At 45.4% G+C, this 21,855-nt stretch overlaps 1 protein-coding gene across 1 annotated transcript in view; it reads right to left on the bottom strand.

The window, feature by feature from the left end:
* Positions 1–7,668: 7,668 nt before the first annotated feature.
* Positions 7,669–21,855, bottom strand: part of LOC115156299 (BCL-6 corepressor-like) — a 55,934-nt gene continuing 41,747 nt past the window's right edge. The window contains 5 exon segments of the mRNA XM_029703750.1: positions 7,669–9,639; positions 9,822–9,966; positions 10,463–10,540; positions 16,109–16,254; positions 16,454–16,620. Of these exon segments, the coding sequence (XP_029559610.1) occupies positions 9,171–9,639; positions 9,822–9,966; positions 10,463–10,540; positions 16,109–16,254; positions 16,454–16,620 (1,005 nt within the window). The 3' untranslated portion in view covers positions 7,669–9,170.

Here is a 21,855-nt window from a genome sequence, read left to right as displayed (position 1 = left end):
CTAGGACGGACGTAGTCAGTATAACAATTTGTTCAGCACTTTTGAAATGTACAGCAACATAATTCAGAACATGGGCCGTTCTTACAGTTTTCTCCCTGTACACCAAGTGAGAGCCGTAGGATAAATAAAGGGGGCATATAAGCAGACAATGAAAGCGCTTACAATATTCAATGATTACATTTCTCAAAAACAAGTTATAGGCAACATGTGCACCACCAAGTCAGAACAGTAGGTGAAAATAAGAGGTGAAAATAGACAAAATTATTAGGGTGAGGCACATGGGCTACTAACAGCTTACTACACAACATCCACTTAGTATTACTTTCTTAGCTACAGTATACATGTCTCCCTGGTATATTACATCATTTATGCAGCAGCATACAAGACATTTTTGGACTCACCTTGTTGTGCTGTGCTCACTTGAACAGGAAGGTGGTGCGGCGGTCCATCTGACATCAAACTTTGTCACCAAAGTCTGGCATTCTATGGATTTATGGTGCTTTCAAGACAACTAGGGAAAAAAAGAAAGAAAGTTGATTCATGATGACGTCAGTGATCTTCAGGTCATAGCTCTAGAAAGAGGGCCGAGTTCCGTTTTAACAATTCCGAGTTGGTTGAAAGTTCAAAACGTATTTTCCCAGTTGTAGCTCGTTTTTCCCCGAGTTCCCAGTTGCCTTGAACTCACTAAAGTCAGATTTTGCAGTTCCGAGTTAACAGTTGTTTTGAGCACGACAGGTAGCCTAGTGGTTAGAGCATTGGACAAGTAACTGAAAGGTTGCAAGATCAAATCCCTGAGCTGACAAGGTAAAAATCTGTCATTCTGCCCCTGAACAAGGCAGTTAACCCACTGTTCCTAGGCTGTCATTGAAAATAAGATTTTTTTCTTAACTGACTTGCGTAGTTAAATAAAGGTACAATAAATAAATAAAAAATCATGCTTCATTGACAGCATGTTGAATGTTTATAATTTTAAACTAAGAAAAGAGACCCTTAATCTTAGACTTGGGACCACACAGCCACTCCACTGAATAGCAGGCTAATGATTACTTTGCAGTGCTTGCAGTTAGCCACTGACTCCTTCCAAACCACTCAATGTTACATTTGCGATTTCCAACTTGTTGAATAGTGTTTATCAAATCAAATCAAATCAAATGTATTTATATAGCCCTTCGTACATCAGCTGAAATCTCAAAGTGCTGTACAGAAACCCAGCCTAAAACCCCAAACAGCAAGCAATGCATGTGAAAGAAGCACGGTGGCTGGGAAAAACTCCCTAGGAAAAACTCCTGAGAAAGGCCAAAAACCTAGGAAGAAACCTAGAGAGGAACCAGGCTATGAGGGGTGGCCAGTCCTCTTCTGGCTGTGCCGGGTGGATATTATAACAGAACATGGTCAAGATGTTAAAATGTTCGTAAATGACCAGCATGGTCAAATAATAATAATCATAGTAATTGTCGAGGGTGCAACAAGCACGTCCGGTGAACAGGTCAGGGTTCCGTAGCCGCAGGCAGAACAGTTGAAACTGGAGCAGCAGCATTGGCAGGTGGACTGGGGACAGCAAGGAGTCATCATGCCAGGTAGTCCTAGGGCTCAGGTCCTCCGAGAGAAGGAGAGAAAGAAAGAAAGAAAGAAAGAGAGAATTAGAGAGAGCATATTTACATTCACACAGGACACTGGATAAGACAAGAGAATACTCCAGATGTAACAGACTGACCCTAGCCCCCCGACACATAAACTACTGCAGCATAAATACTGGAGGCTGAGACAGGAGGGATCAGAAGACACTGTGGCCCCATCCGATGATACCCCCGGACAGGGCCAAACAGGCAGGATATAACCCCACCCACTTTGCCAAAGCACAGCCCCCACACCACTAGAGGGATATCTACAACCACCAACTTACCGTCCGAAGACAAGGCCGAGTATAGCCCACAAAGATGTCCGCCACGGCACAACCCAAGGGGGGGGCGCCAACCCAGACAGGAAGACCACGTCAGTGGCTCAACCTACTCAAGTGACGCACCCCTCCCATGGACGGCATGGAAGAACACCAGTAAGTCAGTGACTCAGCCCCTGTAAAAGGGTTAGAGGCAGAGAATCCCAGTGGGAAGAGGGGAACCGACAAGGCAGAGACAGCAAGGGCGGTTCGTTGCTCCAGCCTTTCCGTTCACCTTCACACTCCTGGGCCAGACTATACTTAATCATAGGACCTACTGAAGAGATAAGTCTTCAGTAAAGACTTAAAGGTTGAGACTGAGTCTGCGTCTCTCACATGGGTAGGCAGACCATTCCATAAAAATGGAGCTCTATAGGAGAAAGCCCTACCTCCAGCCGTTTGCTTAGAAATTCTAGGGACAATTAGGAGGCCTGCGTCTTGTGACCGTAGCGTACGTGTAGGTATGTACGGCAGGACCAAATCGGAAAGATAGGTAGGAGCAAGCCCATGTAATGCTTTGTAGGTTAGCAGTAAAACCTTGAAATCAGCCCTTGCCTTAACAGGAAGCCAGTGTAGGGAAGCTAGCACTGGAGTAATATGATCAAATTTTTTGGTTCTAGTCAGGATTCTAGCAGCCGTATTTAGCACTAACTGAAGTTTGTTTAGTGCTTTATCCGGGTAGCCGGAAAGTAGAGCATTGCAGTAGTCGAGCCTAGAAGTAACAAAAGCATGGATTAATTTTTCTGCGTCATTTTTGGACAGAAAGTTTCTGATTTTTGCAATGTTACGTAGATGGAAAAAAGCTGTCCTTGAAGCAGTCTTGATATGTTCTTCAAAAGAGAGATCAGGGTCCAGAGTAACGCCGAGGTCCTTCACAGTTTTATTTGAGACGACTGTACAACCATCCAGATTAATTGTCAGATTCAACAGAAGATCTCTTTGTTTCTTGGGACCTAGGACAAGCATCTCTGTTTTGTCCGAGTTTAAAAGTAGAAAATTTGCAGCCATCCACTTCCTTATGTCTGAAACACAGGCTTCTAGCGAGGGCAATTTTGGGGCTTCACCATGTTTCATTGAAATGTACAGCTGTGTGTCGTCCGCATAGCAGTGAAATTTAACATTATGTTTTCGAATGACATCCCCAAGAGGTAAAATATATAGTGAAAACAATAGTGGTCCTAGAACGGAACCTTGAGGAACACCGAAATTTACAATTGATTTGTCAGAGGACGAACCATTCACAGAGACAAACTGATATCTTTCCGACAGATAAGATCTAAACCAGGCCAGAACTTGTCCATGTAGACCAATTTGGGTTTCCAATCTCTCCAAAAGAATGTGGTGATCGATGGTATCAAAAGCGGCACTAAGATCTAGGAGCACGAGGACAGATGCAGAGCCTCGGTCTGACGTCATTAAAAGGTCATTTACCACCTTCACAAGTGCAGTCTCAGTGCTGTGATGGGGTCTAAAACCAGACTGAAGCGTTTCGTATACATTGTTTGTCTTCAGGAAGGCAGTGAGTTGCTGCGCAACAACTTTTTCTAAAATTTTTGAGAGGAATGGAAGATTCGATATAGGCCGATAGTTTTTTATAATTTCTGGGTCAAGATTCGGCTTTTTCAAGAGAGGCTTTATTACTGCCACTTTTAGTGAGCTTGGTACACATCCGGTGGATAGAGAGCCGTTTATTATGTTCAACATAGGAGGGCCAAGCACAGGAAGCAGCTCTTTCAGTAGTTTAGTTGGAAGAGGGTCCAGTATTCAGCTTGAGGGTTTGGAGGCCATGATTATTTTCATCATTGTGTCAAGAGATATAGTACTAAAACACTTTAGTATCTCCCTTGAGCCAAGGTCCTGGCAGAGTTGTGCAGACTCTGGACAATGAAGCCCTGGAGGAATACCCAGATTTAAAGATGAGTCCGTAATTTGCTTTCTAATGATCATGATCTTTTCCTCAAAAAAGTTCATAAATTTATTACTGCTGAAGTGAAAGCCATCCTCCATTTGCGAATGCTGCTTTTTAGTTAGCTTTGCGACAGTGTCAAAAAGAAATTTCGGATTGTTCTTATTTTCCTCAATTAAGTTGGAAAAATAGGATGATCGTGCAGCAGTGAGGGCTCTTCGATACTGCACGGTACTGTCTTTCCAAGCTAGTCGGAAGACTTCCAGTTTAGTGTGGCGCCATTTCCGTTCCAATTTTCTGGAAGCTTGCTTCAGAGCTCGTGTATTTTCTGTATACCAGGGAGCTAGTTTCTTATGACAGATGTTTTTAATTTTTAGGGGTGCAACTGCATCTAGGGTATTGCGCAAGGTTGAATTGAGTTCCTCGGTTAGGTGGTTAACTGATTCTTGTCCTCTGACGTCCTTGGGTAGGCAGAGGGAGTCTGGAAGGGCATCAAGGAATCTTTGGGTTGTCTGAGAATTTATAGCACGACTTTTAATCTTCCTTGGTTGGGGTCTGAGCAGATTATTTGTTGCAATTGTAAACGCAATAAAATGGTGGTCCGATAATCCAGGATTATGAGGAAAAACATTAAGATCCACAACATTTATTCCATGGGACAAAACTAGGTCCAGAGTATGACTGTGGCAGTGAGTAGGTCCAGAGACATGTTGGACAAAACCCACTGAGTCGATGATGGCTCCGAAAGCCTTTTGGAGTGGGTCTGTGGACTTTTCCATGTGAATGTTAAAGTCACCAAAAATTAGAATATTATCTGCTATGACTACAAGATCCGATAGGAATTCAGGGAACTCAGTAAGGAACACTGCATATGGCCCAGGAGGCCTGTAAACAGTAGCTATAAAAAGTGATTGAGTAGGCTGCATAGATTTCATGACTAGAAGCTCAAAAGACGAAAACGTCATTGTTTTTTTTTTTGTAAATTGAAATTTGCTATCGTAAATGTTAGCAGAACCTCCGCCTTTGCCGGATGCACGGGGGGTTTGGTCACTAGTGTAACCAGGGGGTGAGGCCTCATTTAACACAGTAAATTCATCAGGCTTAAGCCATGTTTCAGTCAGGCCAATCACATCAAGATTATGATCAGTGATTAGTTCATTGACTATAACTGCCTTGGAAGTGAGGGATCTAACATTAAGTAACCCAATTTTGAGATGTGAAGTATCACAATCTCTTTCAATAATGGCAGGAATGGAGGAGGTCTTTATACTAGTAAGATTACTGAAGCGAACACCGCCATTTTTAATTTTGCCCAACCAAGATCGAGGCACAGACACGGTCTCAATGGGGAAAGCTGAGCTGACTACGCTAACTGTGCTAGTGGCAGACTCCACTAAGCTGGCAGGCTGGCTAACAGCCTGTTGCCTGGCCTGCACCCTATTTCATTGTGGAGCTAGAGGAGTTAGAGCCCTGTCTATGTTCGTAGATAAGATGAGAGCACCCCTCCAGCTAGGATGGAGTCCGTCACTCCTCAGCAGGCCAGGCTTGGTCCTGTTTGTGGGTGAATCCCAGAAAGAGGGCCAGTTATCTACAAATTCTATCTTTTGGGAGGGGCAGAAAACAGTTTTCATCCAGCGATTGAGTTGTGAGACTCTGCTGTAGAGCTCATCACTCCCCCTAACTGGGAGGGGGCCAGAGACAATTACTCGATGCCGACACATCTTTCTAGCTGATTTACACGCTGAAGCTATATTGCGCTTGGTGACCTCTGACTGTTTCATCCTAACATCGTTGGTGCCGACGTGGATAACAATATCTCTATACTCTCTACACTCGCCAGTTTTAGCTTTAGCCAGCACCGTCTTTAGATTAGCCTTAACGTCGGTAGCCCTGCCCCCTGGTAAACAGTGTATGATCGCTGGATGATTAGTTTCGGTACTCATTGACCAATGGCCAATGAGTACCGATATGTTTGATCTATAATTTCTCTTCATTATTTCTCTTCATATTACAAGAATTAAAAAGGATTTGCCAGTAGATTGTCGACTTGATTCATGACTGCTAGCTAAGATTTTGAAAGTATAATGTTGACATGATCAGTCCAATCAAAGCTACTGTACATATAATGTGATTTGACATCCTTTCAGCTGTGGCCAACGACCTTGAGCCTTCTTGAATGAGCACTTCTAATGTAACTCTATGACAGCACCCAAGGGGCTAGAATTTTTTAGGTCTACCCTTAGACTTGGCAGTGACGTAGTGTCCCCATGAATGACAGAACACTGGGCCAATCACGGCGCAACGCTACATATTTTCTGATGGCTTGCCCCACCACAGAAAGCACTGAACTAGACTGAAACACCTGCATTTTGGAGTTGCCTTACTTAAGAAAACAAAAAAAGAGACCATGTTTGTATGCGGCTTTATTAACTCAATGATATATATTGTTTTACATTGTTTGCAAACTGATATGTGACACGTATTAATGCCTAAATAACATGCAAAACAGGACTCAAAACAGGTGGGGCTCTGCCCTGCTCTGAATAATGAGTCACCACTGCATTCATTGCAGCTGCAATTCTTGCTGTAGCAAGTGGAAATCGTGAGAAAGTAAAAAAAAATTTTTTTATTAAGGATGAATGTAGTAATTAAAACAGCAGCTATTATCTGTAGCCTATTCTTAAGTCTCTCTCTAGTAATGGTTTTCGAAGTTTTGAAATCTGACAGTATCGACTTTGCTGTGAGTTCCAGGTTTCTTTTAACGGTCTGTGGCTCAAGGAAATGTGCGTTCACGGTGATCTGGGCTATCTGATTGGCCAGCGGTAGGCACTTGGTTTACTCTGGGTCTGTGGGGTAGGCGGAGTTCTACCTTCAGACACATGAAAGTGCGCCTACCACCAACAGCCCGAAGCGAATAAAACAAATAGGAACACAAAGCTTTATTGTTGGGTTTTTTACAGAAATGTTTGGTGATCGACTAGGAATGTCTTGGAGATCGATCAGTGGTTGGGTGACCACTGCGGAAGTACAACACATCAGTGTTCACTTTCTCTTCACCTGTAATATCAAGGACATCCACTGAGTGGGGGTATATGAACATAAATGAACCAACCAGGGTCAGCGATTGGCAACTCCGTGGTGTTGCGGAAAAGTGGTGTCACTTTTTCCGCCATCCCTAGAAAACACAGTTGATGAAACTAATTGTGTTCTAGAGTAAAGATCATGATCATTTGATTATTGGAGTCAGGTGTGTTAGCTGGAGTTGGGGCAAAAGTGACACCAATCAGGCCCCAGAGGACTGGAGTTGGCCATCCCTGATTTAGGACAACTAAGGATGTAATTCCAAGGATTTGTGAATGTCAGGGTCATATTCTGAATGTAAAGTCCTTTTTCTTTAATTTTATGGTCAGCTTTATCCCATTTGATGTTCAATCATTTATCTTTGAAAACTTGTCACCTCCACAAAACAGTATATTTTAAAGCTGTGTGTTTATCCAGGCTGTTGGCTTCATTTGGCTTGAGGGAGTCTTGTCTTGTTCTTGAGTAGGCTACTGCATCTCCCCTCCACCCCCTTATCCTTGAGCATTCAGGATGGGGCTCAGAACGGTCTAGCTACATTAAACACGTATGCAAGTATGTGTGCAGGTGAAATATTGAAGCATCCCAACTTTTGCACCCACTGTCTGGAGGTCTTTGTAGGTCAAGACTAGACAGATTGGGTCTAGAAAAGCCGGGGACATATATGCCTTAAGTCCAAAGCTTAGATGGGTCCATGTAAGCCCTTCAATAATAATCACATAGTGAGAAGCAAAACACTCAGAATAACTTTATCTTGCCGTTTTTAAGATTTATTTTAAAGCATTTTTTTTGTAAAATATAAATACAAATGAGATATTTTAATTGCAAAGTTAAAACAAAAAAGAAGACCCATCAAACAGTAAAACTGATACTGTACTGCAATAGCCACCCTGTTATGTACAAGCTCTGTGCTGAAGGGCGAATATCTTCTCATCATCTTTAAAACATTCCTATTATACAAAAACACATCTCTCTGCAGTTTAGCAAGTGAACTTAGAGACTAAATGAGAAGCAGATTGAACACAGGTTCAAAACAGCCCCTGAGGGTGAAGAGGGCGCTAAGTCTGTCTGAGCAGACCAAAAAACTATTAGAAGAGATCGTCAACGTGTGCTTCCTATCAACACAAAATGTCACATTCAAAAGCGCAGCCTCAGTGCTCAGACTGTACACACACTGCCATATAAACTGACACACACATAATGTACTATTTAACACACATACTGTACACACACAAACAGGGGCGTCATGTACCCCACAAATCAGAGGGGGCACAAAGTGAGTGAGGATTGGTTGGGGGTTGGTTTGGAGGTGGGCTAGGCCCCCCCCATCCTGAAGTTGGAGAATGTAGCATTTTTCAAACACCTGAAAGAGCTTTAAAAAAAAAATAATCTAGAGCCATAATCATTATGCTTAATTCTATGCTTAATTCAGTACGGGAAAAAAATGTATGAAATGTATGCATTCACTACTGTAAGTCGCTCTGGATAAGAGCGTCTGCTAAATGACTAAAATGTAAATGTAAAAACAAAAATAAAAGTATATTTTTTCGGCATATCCTCCTGACTGGTGGTTCTTTTTTTAAAGAAACTAAATATGCTTCTCTGCATCTCTGATTAAATATTGTTAAAAGATTGAAAGGAATGTGAGTTTTATTCAGTACATTTAGTTATTGCTTGCTTTTCTAAAGTCTACTAACGGTGCCAGCAGGCATGCCAGCTAAGATAGTTAGACAAGCTAGCTATGGCTTCTTGTTAGTGAGTAATGAGGTTGGTAGATTGGGAACCTATTTGGGCTAGCTAAAGCCAACTTCATAAAACAGTCAAGTGGCTAGTATTCCAAAAAATATATATTGCAATTTGGATTTATTTTTTCATAACAGGACAAATCTGAGAGGGAACGTGCCTCTGTGGCATGGGCATGACGCCTCTGTACACAACCTTTCATTCATGACAACACAACCACACTTTGAAGGATAGAAATCGAGAAAACATTTCCAGATATATTTATATATTTATACATATATTAATACATTTATAAAAAATAAGACCATTGTTAAGTTACAGTCGCCTCTCCATCTTCGCTTGATGGACATACATATTCAGTCTCTGCTGCTCTGTCTGTCCTCTGTCCAGCACACAGGTACAGAGCAGGAGTTCAATCTCAGCTCTCAGGGCGGTGGTCTTATTCATTCACCCATTTTAACCCCCCACTGTAGAGCAGGGATTCAGAATTCAGGGTCAAAGTTCAGGTCACGACCTTCTGTTAGCGTTAGCCTTAGCTTTAACATGGGTGCTACCATTAGTCTTAGCACTAATGTTACCTTTAGCCATAGCCCTAATGTTCCCATTGACCTTAGCGTTAACGTTACTGTTAGCATTAGCCATAGCCCTAATGTTCTCATTGACATTAGCCTTTTCGTCAACATTAGCGTTAGCCTCCGGGGGTTCGTCCCAGCGGTCGTCGAGGCACTCCAGATTAGAACCCAGCAGAGCGGCCAGTTCAGCACTCCCCTCCACCAGGTCCAGCAGCTCCTTGCTGTCAGGCTGGAAGCCCTCCAGCTCATCTGGGCAGGAGAAGAGCTGGGAGAGAGATGCCTGGCGGTAAAACTCTGCCTCGGCCATCGTCACGACCTCCATGTGGGGGAAGGAGGAGCGGAAGGAACGGGCAGACATTCGCAGCCGCCGGAGAACATCTGAGAGGAGAAGCCAGTTCCTGGGCCTGAGGAGGTGAAGAGAGCGGGAGAGAGAGGGTTAGATACGGTACCACAGGGATTTGAGTTGAATAAATGACCTTGATTTATCTGTCACTTTCATCAAACTCTCTCTCTTATTCTGTACCACTCTATTCCTCCTTCCCTCTTCCCCTCCTATCCAATCAGATTGATCTGTGTGTGTACTCACCCCTGTGACAGGGACACCTGGATGTTGTAGCAGGGGAGGAGGGGTCGGTCGGAGAACTCAAACTCAAAGAGCTCCCTCCTGTCCTTGTCCTCCGGCCCTGGGGGGTCCGCCAGTACGTCACACACACTGCCCCCCTCTAACGACTCTGAGACAGAGAGAGAGATACACAGTTAGATTAACACACAAACACACCACTAAGGACTGAGAGATACACAGTTAGATTAACACACAAACACACCACTAAGGACTGAGAGATACACAGTTAGATTAACACACAAACACACCACTAAGGACTGAGAGATACACAGTTAGATTAACACACAAACACACCACTAAGGACTGAGAGATACACAGTTCGATTAACACACAAACACACCACTAAGGACTGAGAGATACACAGTTAGATTAACACACAAACACACCACTAAGGACTGAGAGATACACAGTTAGATTAACACACAAACACACCACTAAGGACTGAGAGATACACAGTTAGATTAACACACAAACACACACACACACACACACACACACACACACACACACACACACCACTAAGGACTGAGAGCGATACACAGTACATACAGAGTTATATTACACACTCAAAACACACACACACATAGGCACAGCACTGAACTCACCACACACAGTGCTGCCATAGAATTCCCAATAGATTTCTGGGTCATCATTAGAGCGGCCCTGCAGGTCAGCAAAATAATCTACAGGGAGAAGAGAGGGAGAAACAGTACGTTAGGCGAGAGAGACAGAGAGAGAGACAGAGCGAGAGAGAGACAGAGAGTGACAGAGCGAGAGAGAGACAGACAGAGAGTGAGAGAGAGACAGAGAGAGTGACAGAGCGAGGGAGAGACAGAGAGAGAGAAAGAAATAGCTGGCTTGGTTCATGCCAAGGCTACAGGAATCTGCTAAAAATGAACCGCACATACACTCTCTCTCTCACACACATATCACACAGCTCCGGAAACACACACACAGAGATTGGCACACACATTGAACCATGTCGTGCACTGTAGTTTAAAAAGTCTGTGGATAGTTCTCATACGAAGACGTCATATCTTAATATCTCCATCTATATGCACCTTCACCATTTACTGTGAGTGCATAAGGGAGAGTGGGGCTAAATGTTACACGGGTCAACTGTAGAGTAACTTGTTGTAAAACACAACCCTACTTAACATTTTGTTGGGGGGAGTGACTTAAATTATGATGAGACAGATTACATTTTTTGTTTAGCAAAAGCAGTGGCAACCATGGAAAGTGGTGGGGGTAAAATGGTGAAGGTTTCTGTGAGAAGTACAGGCAGGGGGCATATTACCCCGGGTGGAAGTTTACCCCACGTTACCCGAACAAGTAGGGCTACATTATATTTACTGTGTTTATGCAATTTTTTGAGAACCCGGAACGCCAAAACAAGGGACACACATAAACACACACCTGTTTGACATGCACTCATTTACACCAATGACTGCATATGAATGGCCAAAGCAATCGATCACGTGATACCATTCAATCCCATGTGAAGACTCAATAGCGCATTTGAAGCCAAAGAAGTTGGTTAATCGGTTAAAAGAAATCGAAGCAATTATTGGTACCATGATTGACATAAACAAAAGTTTTAATTACACTAAGATTGAACACGAAGATTGCCATTCACTATAATGGGGGATACTGTTTTCTGAAAACGATGCCTGAAGTAACGCGGCCGGCCTTGAAATTTGTGGCTTCAATGAGAGGGGGCTGCCGTTCTTCCCTGATCTCCACACACACACACACACACACACACACACACACACACACACACACACACACAGGAAGGCATTTAGACACACTAATACTGGGAGTGTCTGCATGCGCGCACACACACACACACACACACACACACACACACACACACACACACAGAGAGAGAGAGAGAGAGAGCAAGTGAGAGCTGGGCTGAGTGCCAGTACTGAGGCGTTGGGCGTATGGCGTGTGTTTGGAGGGATTAACGGCCTCCAGATGAGTAGGACCAGGTGGAGGGAGGAGTACACACACACACACACACACACAATCTCGCTGTCTCTGTCTATCATTCTAAACCTCTCTCCAGTACCTTCCTCTATATCATCTCTCTCTGTAGCTCTCTCTGTCTATCATTCTAAACCTCTCTCCAGTACCTTCCTCTATATCCACATCTCTCTCTGTAGCTCTCTCTGTCTATCATTCTAAACCTCTCTCCAGTACCTTCCTCTATATCCACATCTCTCTCTGTAGCTCTCTCTGTCTATCATTCTAAACCTCTCTCCAGTACCTTCCTCTATATCCACATCTCTCTCTGTAGCTCTCTCTGTCTATCATTCTAAACCTCTCTCCAGTACCTTCCTCTATATCCACATCTCTCTCTGTAGCTCTCTCTGTCTATCATTCTAAACCTCTCTCCAGTACCTTCCTCTATATCCACATCTCTCTCTGTAGCTCTCTCTGTCTATCATTCTAAACCTCTCTCCAGTACCTTCCTCTATATCCACATCTCTCTCTGTAGCTCTCTCTGTCTATCATTCTAAACCTCTCTCCAGTACCTTCCTCTATATCCACATCTCTCTCTGTAGCTCTCTCTGTCTATCATTCTAAACCTCTCTCCAGTACCTTCCTCTATATCCACATCTCTCTCTGTAGCTCTCTCTGTCTATCATTCTAAACCTCTCTCCAGTACCTTCCTCTATATCCACATCTATCTCTGTAGCTCTCTCTGTCTATCATTCTAAACCTCTCTCCAGTACCTTCCTCTATATCCACATCTCTCTCTGTAGCTCTCTCTGTCTATCATTCTAAACCTCTCTCCAGTACCTTCCTCTATATCCACATCTCTCTCTGTAGCTCTCTCTGTCTATCATTCTAAACCTCTCTCCAGTACCTTCCTCTATATCCACATCTCTCTCTGTAGCTCTCTCTGTCTATCATTCTAAACCTCTCTCCAGTACCTTCCTCTATATCCACATCTCTCTCTGTAGCTCTCTCTGTCTATCATTCTAAACCTCTCTCCAGTACCTTCCTCTATATCCACATCTCTCTCTGTAGCTCTCTCTGTCTATCATTCTAAACTTCTCTCCAGTACCTTCCTCTATATCCACATCTCTCTCTGTAGCTCTCTCTGTCTATCATTCTAAACCTCTCTCCAGTACCTTCCTCTATATCCACATCTCTCTCTGTAGCTCTCTCTGTCTATCATTCTAAACCTCTCTCCAGTACCTTCCTCTATATCCACATCTCTCTCTGTAGCTCTCTCTGTCTATCATTCTAAACCTCTCTCCAGTACCTTCCTCTATATCCACATCTCTCTCTGTAGCTCTCTCTGTCTATCATTCTAAACCTCTCTCCAGTACCTTCCTCTACATCCACATCTCTCTCTGTAGCTCTCTCTGTCTATCATTCTAAACCTCTCTCCAGTACCTTCCTCTACATCCACATCTCTCTCTGTAGCTCTCTCTGTCTATCATTCTAAACCTCTCTCCAGTACCTTCCTCTACATCCACATCTCTCTCTGTAGCTCTCTCTGTCTATCATTCTAAACCTCTCTCCAGTACCTTCCTCTATATCCACATCTCTCTCTGTAGCTCTCTCTGTCTATCATTCTAAACCTCTCTCCAGTACTTTCCTCTATATCCACATCTCTCTCTGTAGCTCTCTCTGTCTATCATTCTAAACCTCTCTCCAGTACCTTCCTCTATATCCACATCTCTCTCTGTAGCTCTCTCTGTCTATCATTCTAAACCTCTCTCCAGTACCTTCCTCTATATCCACATCTCTCTCTGTAGCTCTCTCTGTCTATCATTCTAAACCTCTCTCCAGTACCTTCCTCTATATCCACATCTCTCTCTGTAGCTCTCTCTGTCTATCATTCTAAACCTCTCTCCAGTACCTTCCTCTATATCATCTCTCTCTGTAGCTCTCTCTGTCTATCATTCTAAACCTCTCTCCAGTACCTTCCTCTATATCCACATCTCTCTCTGTAGCTCTCTCTGTCTATCATTCTAAACCTCTCTCCAGTACCTTCCTCTATATCCACATCTCTCTCTGTAGCTCTCTCTGTCTATCATTCTAAACCTCTCTCCAGTACCTTCCTCTATATCCACATCTCTCTCTGTAGCTCTCTCTGTCTATCATTCTAAACCTCTCTCCAGTACCTTCCTCTATATCCACATCTATCTCTGTAGCTCTCTCTGTCTATCATTCTAAACCTCTCTCCAGTACCTTCCTCTATATCCACATCTCTCTCTGTAGCTCTCTCTGTCTATCATTCTAAACCTCTCTCCAGTACCTTCCTCTATATCCACATCTCTCTCTGTAGCTCTCTCTGTCTATCATTCTAAACCTCTCTCCAGTACCTTCCTCTATATCCACATCTCTCTCTGTAGCTCTCTCTGTCTATCATTCTAAACCTCTCTCCAGTACCTTCCTCTATATCCACATCTCTCAGTATAGCACACTCAAATCTGTATCACTACGAGTTTCTCTTTAACCTATTCTCTATCTCTTCTGCCTCACTCTGCCTCTTCCTCTCCCGTTCTCTCCTTCTCTCTCAAGGTCGGCTGGCTGTCTCAGAGGTAATTGGGTAATTGGGTTTTACTTGTTTGTGGTCTTTGTGTGTGTAGTTCCTTTTCTTCCTCCATGTGTATGTAGCACTGAGAGCCCATGTGTCACACACGCACGCACGCACGCACGCACGCACGCACGCACGCACGCACACACACACACACACACACACACACACACACACACACACACACACACACAGAGACACACTATTTCTAGTCTCTAGAGTGAGTGTGCTCTCTGAGAAGCCCATTTCCGCACGTACACTAAGCAAACAGAGCGGATGTTGCTAAGTTACCAGATAGGCGAGCAAGCACGCACTCTGGCCAACTGAATCCCCTCACACAGGTGGTCTGGGGGTGGAGAAGGAGAAGGGACTGTTTTCAGCATGTCTGTATGTGTGTGTTTGTGAGAAAGAAAGAGAGAAAGATAGAAAACATAGAAAAAGAGAGGGAGTGGGAATGTAAATGGTGAAGAGATTTTGGGATAGGGAGTATGAGGGGTATGATGTGGTATATAATCAGTATATGAGGGGTATGATGTGGTATATAATCAGTATATGAGGGGTATGATGTGGTATATAATCAGTATATGAGGGGTATGATGTGGTATATAATCAGTATATGAGGGGTATGATGTGGTATATAATCAGTATATGAGGGGTATGATGTGGTATATAATCAGTATATGAGGGGTATGATGTGGTATATAATCAGTATATGAGGGGTATGATGTGGTATAGAAGCAGTATATGAGGGGTATGATGTGGTATATAATCAGTATATGAGGGGTATGATGTGGTATATAATCAGTATATGAGGGGTATGATGTGGTATATAATCAGTATATGAGGGGTATGATGTGGTATATAATCAGTATATGAGGGGTATGATGTGGTATATAATCAGTATATGAGGGGTATGATGTGGTATATAATCAGTATATGAGGGGTATGATGTGGTATATAATCAGTATATGAAGGGTATAATGTGGTATAGAAGCAGTATATGAGGGGTATGATGTGGTATATAATCAGTATATGAGGGGTATGATGTGGTATATAATCAGTATATGAAGGGTATAATGTGGTATAGAAGCAGTATATGAGGGGTATGATGTGGTATAGAAGCAGTATATGAGGGGTATAATGTGGTATAGAAGCAGTATATGAAGGGTATAATGTGGTATAGAAGCAGTATATGAGGGGTATGATGTGGTATAGAAGCAGTATATGAGGGGTATAATGTGGTATAGAAGCAGTATATGAGGGGTATGATGTGGTATATAATCAGTATATGAGGGGTATGATGTGGTATATAATCAGTATATGAAGGGTATAATGTGGTATAGAAGCAGTATATGAGGGGTATAATGTGGTATAGAAGCAGTATATGAGGGGTATAATGTGGTATAGAAGCAGTATATGAGGGGTATAATGTGGTATAGAAGCAGTATATGAGGGGTATGATGTGGTATATAATCAGTATATGAGGGGTATAATGTGGTATAGAAGCAGTATATGAGGGGTATAATGTGGTATAGAAGCAGTATATGAGGGGTATGATGTGGTATATAATCAGTATATGAGGGGTATAATGTGGTATAGAAGCAGTATATGAGGGGTATAATGTGGTATAGAAGCAGTATATGAGGGGTATATAAAGGGTAGAGCAGGGATATAGTAGTTAGTGACTGACCAGTGAGGAATCGCTCCATGCTGTCGCTGTGGGTCATCTTGAGCAGACCGCGGCCGGAGTAGGTGGCTAGAGTAGGGTCAGCCCCGTAGGACAGCAACACACGCACTACGTCCAGATGGTCATTCTCCACCGCGTCATGCAGAGGCCTGGACACAAACACACACACACACACACACACACACACACATGAAAATCATCTTGAAGGAAAAACACATGAGATATACATTGTGTGTGTGTGTGTGTGTGCATTTCTGCATATTAGTGTGAGTGTACACGGCTATATGTGTATGTGTGTGTGCGTGTGTTTGCGTCTGTGTGTGTAATGTATCGGCATTGTGAATGTACCTGGTGCCATCCTGTGCACTGCAGTTGATGTCGGCCCCGTGCTCCAGCAGGTGTATGACTATAGAGAGCCAGCCGCGGGCGCAGGCCTCGTGGAGGGCACAGTAGCCTGCATAGTCCCTGTGGTTCACCTCACACACACGGTTCTCCACGCAGTACAGCACCACCTCCTGCAGAGGACAGAGGGAGGGCGACACAGATGAGTGTGTGTTTACACCACAAACAACTGGACATACACATACACACACACACAACAGCACAGGAAGAATCCACATGCAGAATCGGGACAACAACGATGACTCAGATAGAGCTAGACTGTCAAACTCTGTCTGTGTCGTTCGTTCAACTATGACCGAAGTTGGGACACTGTTGTAGAGCTTATGTCTGGAATCAGAACACACACACAGAGTGGATTGGGGAAAAACTGTTGAAACCATTCAGGAGTTGGAACCAATGATGTGGTTCTGACAATGAGAGACAGAACACAGAGAGGGTTGGGCTGGGTTCAGTTTGGTGTTCATCATGTCTTGTTACTGAACAACCTGAGGGAGCTGACACATTGAGGCTGTAAATGGACCTCGCTAGAGGTGTGTGGAAACTGAAGTCTGATTTCACAGCTTTGTTCTGGTAGTGTAGGGGTTATATGTGTCTATATGGTGGTGCTCATTTAAATAGAGAGTATTGGCACACGCACACACACACGCACGTATATGCTCGCACACACACACACACACGCGCGCACGTACATGCTCACACACAAACACACACACGCACGTACATGCTCGCACACACACGCGCTCGCACACACACACGCACGTACACGCACGCACACGCACACACACACACATCTAAACCTAGAAAACAGTTTCAAACTTCCATTTCTATGCTAATTCTGGACAGCCGTCGACTGCAAATGTTTATCATACACACTTTCTCTCGGAGAGCAGGAGGAGAGGAAGGGAAGAGAGATGGAGGGGGGAGGTTAGTGGAGATGGAACAGGAGGAGAGGAAGGGAGGAGAGATGGAGGGGGGAGGTTAGTGGAGATGGAACAGGAGGAGAGGAAGGGAGGAGAGAAGGAGGGGGGAGGTTAGTGGAGATGGAACAGGAGGAGAGGAAGGGAGGAGTGGAGGAGGGGGGAGGGTAGTGGAGATGGAACAGGAGGAGAGGAAGGGAGGAGTGGAGGAGGGGGGAGGGTAGTGGAGATGGAACAGGAAGAGAGGAAAAGAGGAGAGAAGGAGGGGGGAGGGTAGTGGAGATGGAACAGGAGGAGAGGAAGGGAGGAGTGGAGGAGGGGGGAGGGTAGTGGAGATGGAACAGGAAGAGAGGAAAAGAGGAGAGATGGAGGGGGGAGGGTAGTGGAGATGGAACAGGAGGAGAGGAAGAGAGGAAAGAAGGAGGGGGGAGGGTAGTGGCGATGGAACAGGAGGAGTGGAAGAGAGGAGAGGAGGAGGGGGAAGAGAAGGGGAGATGGAAGAGGAGGAGTAGAGGAGAGGAGAGGAGGAGGGGGGAGGTTAGTGGAGATGGAACAGGAGGAGTAGAGGAGAGGAGAGGAGGAGGGGGGAGGTTAGTGGAGATGGAACAGGAGGAGTAGAGGAGAGGAGAGGAGGAGGGGGGAGGTTAGTGGAGATGGAACAGGAGGAGTAGAGGAGAGGAGAGGAGGAGGGGGGAGGTTAGTGGAGATGGAACAGGAGGAGTAGAGGAGAGGAGAGGAGGAGGGGGGAGGTTAGTGGAGATGGAAGAGGAGGAGTGGAGGAGAGGAGAGGAGAGGAGGAGGGGGGAGGTTAGTGGAGATGGAACAGGAGGAGTAGAGGAGAGGAGAGGAGGAGGGGGGAGGTTAGTGGAGATGGAACAGGAGGAGTAGAGGAGAGGAGAGGAGGAGGGGGGAGGTTAGTGGAGATGGAACAGGAGGAGTAGAGGAGAGGAGAGGAGGAGGGGGGAGGTTAGTGGAGATGGAACAGGAGGAGTAGAGGAGAGGAGAGGAGGAGGGGGGAGGTTAGTGGAGATGGAACAGGAGGAGTAGAGGAGAGGAGAGAAGGAGGGGGGAGGTTAGTGGAGATGGAACAGGAGGAGTAGAGGAGAGGAGAGGAGGAGGGGGGAGGTTAGTGGAGATGGAAGAGGAGGAGTAGAGGAGAGGAGGGACTGTAGTGGAGATGGAACAGGAGGAGTAAAGGAGAGGAGAGGAGGAGGGGGGACAGTAGTGGAGATGGAACAGGAGGAGTGGAGGAGAGGAGAGGAGGAGGGGGGACAGTAGTGGAGATAGAACAGGAGGAGTGGAGGAGAGGAGAGGAGGAGGGGGGACAGTAGTGGAGATGGAACAGGAGGAGTAGAGGAGAGGAAAGGGAAATGAGGAAGAGGAGGGGGAATATTGAGTGAAGGTTAAGGAGAGGAAGAAGAGGACAAAGAGAAAGAGGAGGAAGAGGGAACTGGAAATGGACTGAGGAGTGTACCCAAGCTCCAAGACTCATCTTGCTGCGTGTGTGTGTGTATGTGTGCGAGTGTGCGTCTCAGTTGTGTGTGTGTGTGGAGGAAGCATAGCGCTAAACCTCTGGAGTCGTGTTTAATATCGCTGTGAGAGAGTGAGGAGCTTAGCACGAGAGCTCCATCTCACAGCCAGACACACACACAGCCCTCCGCAGTAAAATGAGACGCTCTCCCTCCCTCCTCCTCTTCCTTCTCCCTCTATCCCGTCCTCTAATCTCCCTCTCTAGAATGCTTCCCTGCGCTCAACTGTAATCAATGCATCCCTCAGACATTTAACCCTTCACACACCAACATCATCACACCACACATCCCAACAGCTCTCTCTCTCTCTGTGTGTGTGTGTGTGTGTGTGTGGGTGTGTGTGTGTGTGTGTGTGTGTGTGTGTGCGCGCCAGGACCACAGAGTGTGATCCCTTGCCAAGCCTGGCGAGTCGACAGGAGAGAAATATGCTAAACACATACAGAGGAGGAAAGCTATGCAATACACATGCACACACACACACACACACACACACACACACAGAAATAGCAATAGATTTATAGCATTTCTGGCTATAAGTCAGTGCTGAGGAGTTGAGCAGTATGGATGTAGAATGAGTCTGTATGTCTGAGCTGAGGGGACCAAGCCCAGAGAGAGAGAGATGAAGATATCCACCCAGTCTCTTCTCATTACCATATCAAATGCTGAAAGAGAGAGAGAGCCAGGGAGGGAGAGAGAGATACACAGAGAGGGGGAGGAAGAGAGAGTGGGCTTTCATGTGAAGCGGCACGGAGGGCAAAACTAAACCAACATGAAATATGCAGAACACAGAGTGTTGACTAGGGCAGGCCAGGCCTGTATGTGTGTTACGTGTGTATGGGAGAGAGAGAGACACCGCGAGTGTTGGGAAGGAAGCATGAGTAGGTCAGTGTGTGTGCTTACTGGGTCACTGTGTGTGTGTGTGTGTGTGTGTGTGTGTGTGTGTGTGTGTGTGTGTGTGTGTGTGTGTGTGTATATATGTGTGTGTGTGTGAATGTGTATGTGTATATATATATATATATGCGTGCGTGTCTCAGCTTTCGTCTCTCTGCCTGTTTGTGAGAAGCGTGAGACGCTCTCGTATGTGTGTGTGTGTGTATATGTGTGTGTGTGTGTGTGTGTGTATCTGTATGTGTTTGAGTTGTATATATATATACACACGTGTCTCTCTGCCTGCGTGTGAGAAGCGTGAAATGCTCTGTGTATGTGTGTGTTTGTGTGTGTGTGTGTGTGTGTGTGTATGTGTGTGTTTGTGTGTGTGCAAGCCCCGGGGGTCTGCCCCAGGCTTATCGCACACAGGCAGTGAGAGACGCGCTTCCTGAGAGGGAGCGATGGAGAGAGAGAGAAAAAAGAGAGAGGGAGGGAGGGATAGGGGGAAGGAGAGAACCTGAGACTACACAAACAAGGCGCTGACCGCTGCACAAACAACACCCCCGCCTTCTCCTCCTCCCTCCCCTCCCTCGTTCTCTCCCCTCCCTCGTTCTCTCCCCTCCGTGACATGCGGAGGAGAGGAAGGAAAAAAAAGAAGGAAAAAATGAAAATGCTCTGAGAGAGAGACGCATAAATCAGAGCCGAGCCGGCTGACTGAGCCCCGCTGCTGCGCTGCGCCGTGCCCGTGTGTGTGTGTGTGTGTGTGTGTGTGTGTGTGTGTGTGTGTGTGTGTGGAGAAAAACAGCCGTCACCACTGCTAACCACAGTCACCACGGCACATTAGAGGGCCATTAGAACACAATTATACTCCCAGCGCTTACCTCTCAGCCACACACACACACATGCACAACCGCACACACACACACTACCCACCCTTCTTACTGCACCTATTTAACAGCCCCATCAAGACACCCCCGTCAAAGATTAATTACACACACACACATAGAAAGAAAGACTGATTGACACACACACACGGTGTACAGGCAACCTGCTGCAGAAGGTGAGATAATAGATGATAGACAGACAGAATCACAGACAAAAAAACGACACACACACACACACACACACAGTCTGCTTGTGTTGAAAGGCACTGAGAGAGGACAAACGAAATCCTGTGGAAATGAAACCAGGGGTTATAGAGAAATACAGGCTGGGTCTGTTTTAAACAGACATAGTGGGCCGGGGGGGGTTAATTACAGCCCACTTAATGAACTACAGCCCAGAGAGAAAGTCAGAGAGAGAGAGAGTGAGAGAGAAAGAGAGAAGGGAGGGAGGGGGAATGAGAAAGGGGATGCATTTTCACTCTTGGATGTGGAAATGTGTGTGTGTCTGTGTGTGTGTCTCTGTGTGTGTGTGTGTGTGTGTGTGTGTGTGTGTGTGTGTGTGTGTGTGTTCGTGAGTCGCAGAGTGTTTGTGGCTCTGAGAAAAAGAGGGGCTAAGTAGGCCTCCTGGGGAGAATCAAAGAAAGAGGGAGGACAGAGAGAGAGAGAGGAAGAGGGAGGAGAGAGAGAGAATGAGGGAGGAGAGGGTGAGGCAAGAGGGAGATTGTGAGAGCGGAAGGAAAGCAGGGAAAGGAGCGGGAGTGTGTGAGATCAGAAAAAGCTATGCCACAACAGAGACAGAGCCCAAACACACACATATAGGGGCTAGTCTCTGTTTCCAGCTTCTCTTCTCTGACAAGCGGAGTACTGTCACTCCTTGGTAAGTGTGCCACACTCAACCCTCCCTTCTCCAGATCTCATTCCACAGGGAAATACAACGTTCCCACAATTCACTGTGGGGAAAACCAGGATTCACAGCCCAGCAGGGAAAGAGTTAAAAACTACCAAAAGAAGAAAGAGAGAAGAGAGAAAGAGAGGAGAGAGAAAGAGAGGAGGGAGAAAGAGAGGAGAGAGAAAGAGAGGAGAGAGAAAGAGAGGAGAGAGAAAGAGAGGAGGGAGAAAGAGAGGAGGGAGAAAGAGAGGAGAGAGAAAGA

This window comes from Salmo trutta, chromosome 20, assembly GCF_901001165.1.
Source record: "Salmo trutta chromosome 20, fSalTru1.1, whole genome shotgun sequence".
In the NCBI taxonomy this organism is placed as follows: domain Eukaryota; kingdom Metazoa; phylum Chordata; class Actinopteri; order Salmoniformes; family Salmonidae; genus Salmo; species Salmo trutta.
Note: the sequence above shows the minus strand (reverse complement) of the source record. Positions and strands in the feature narration are given on the sequence as shown.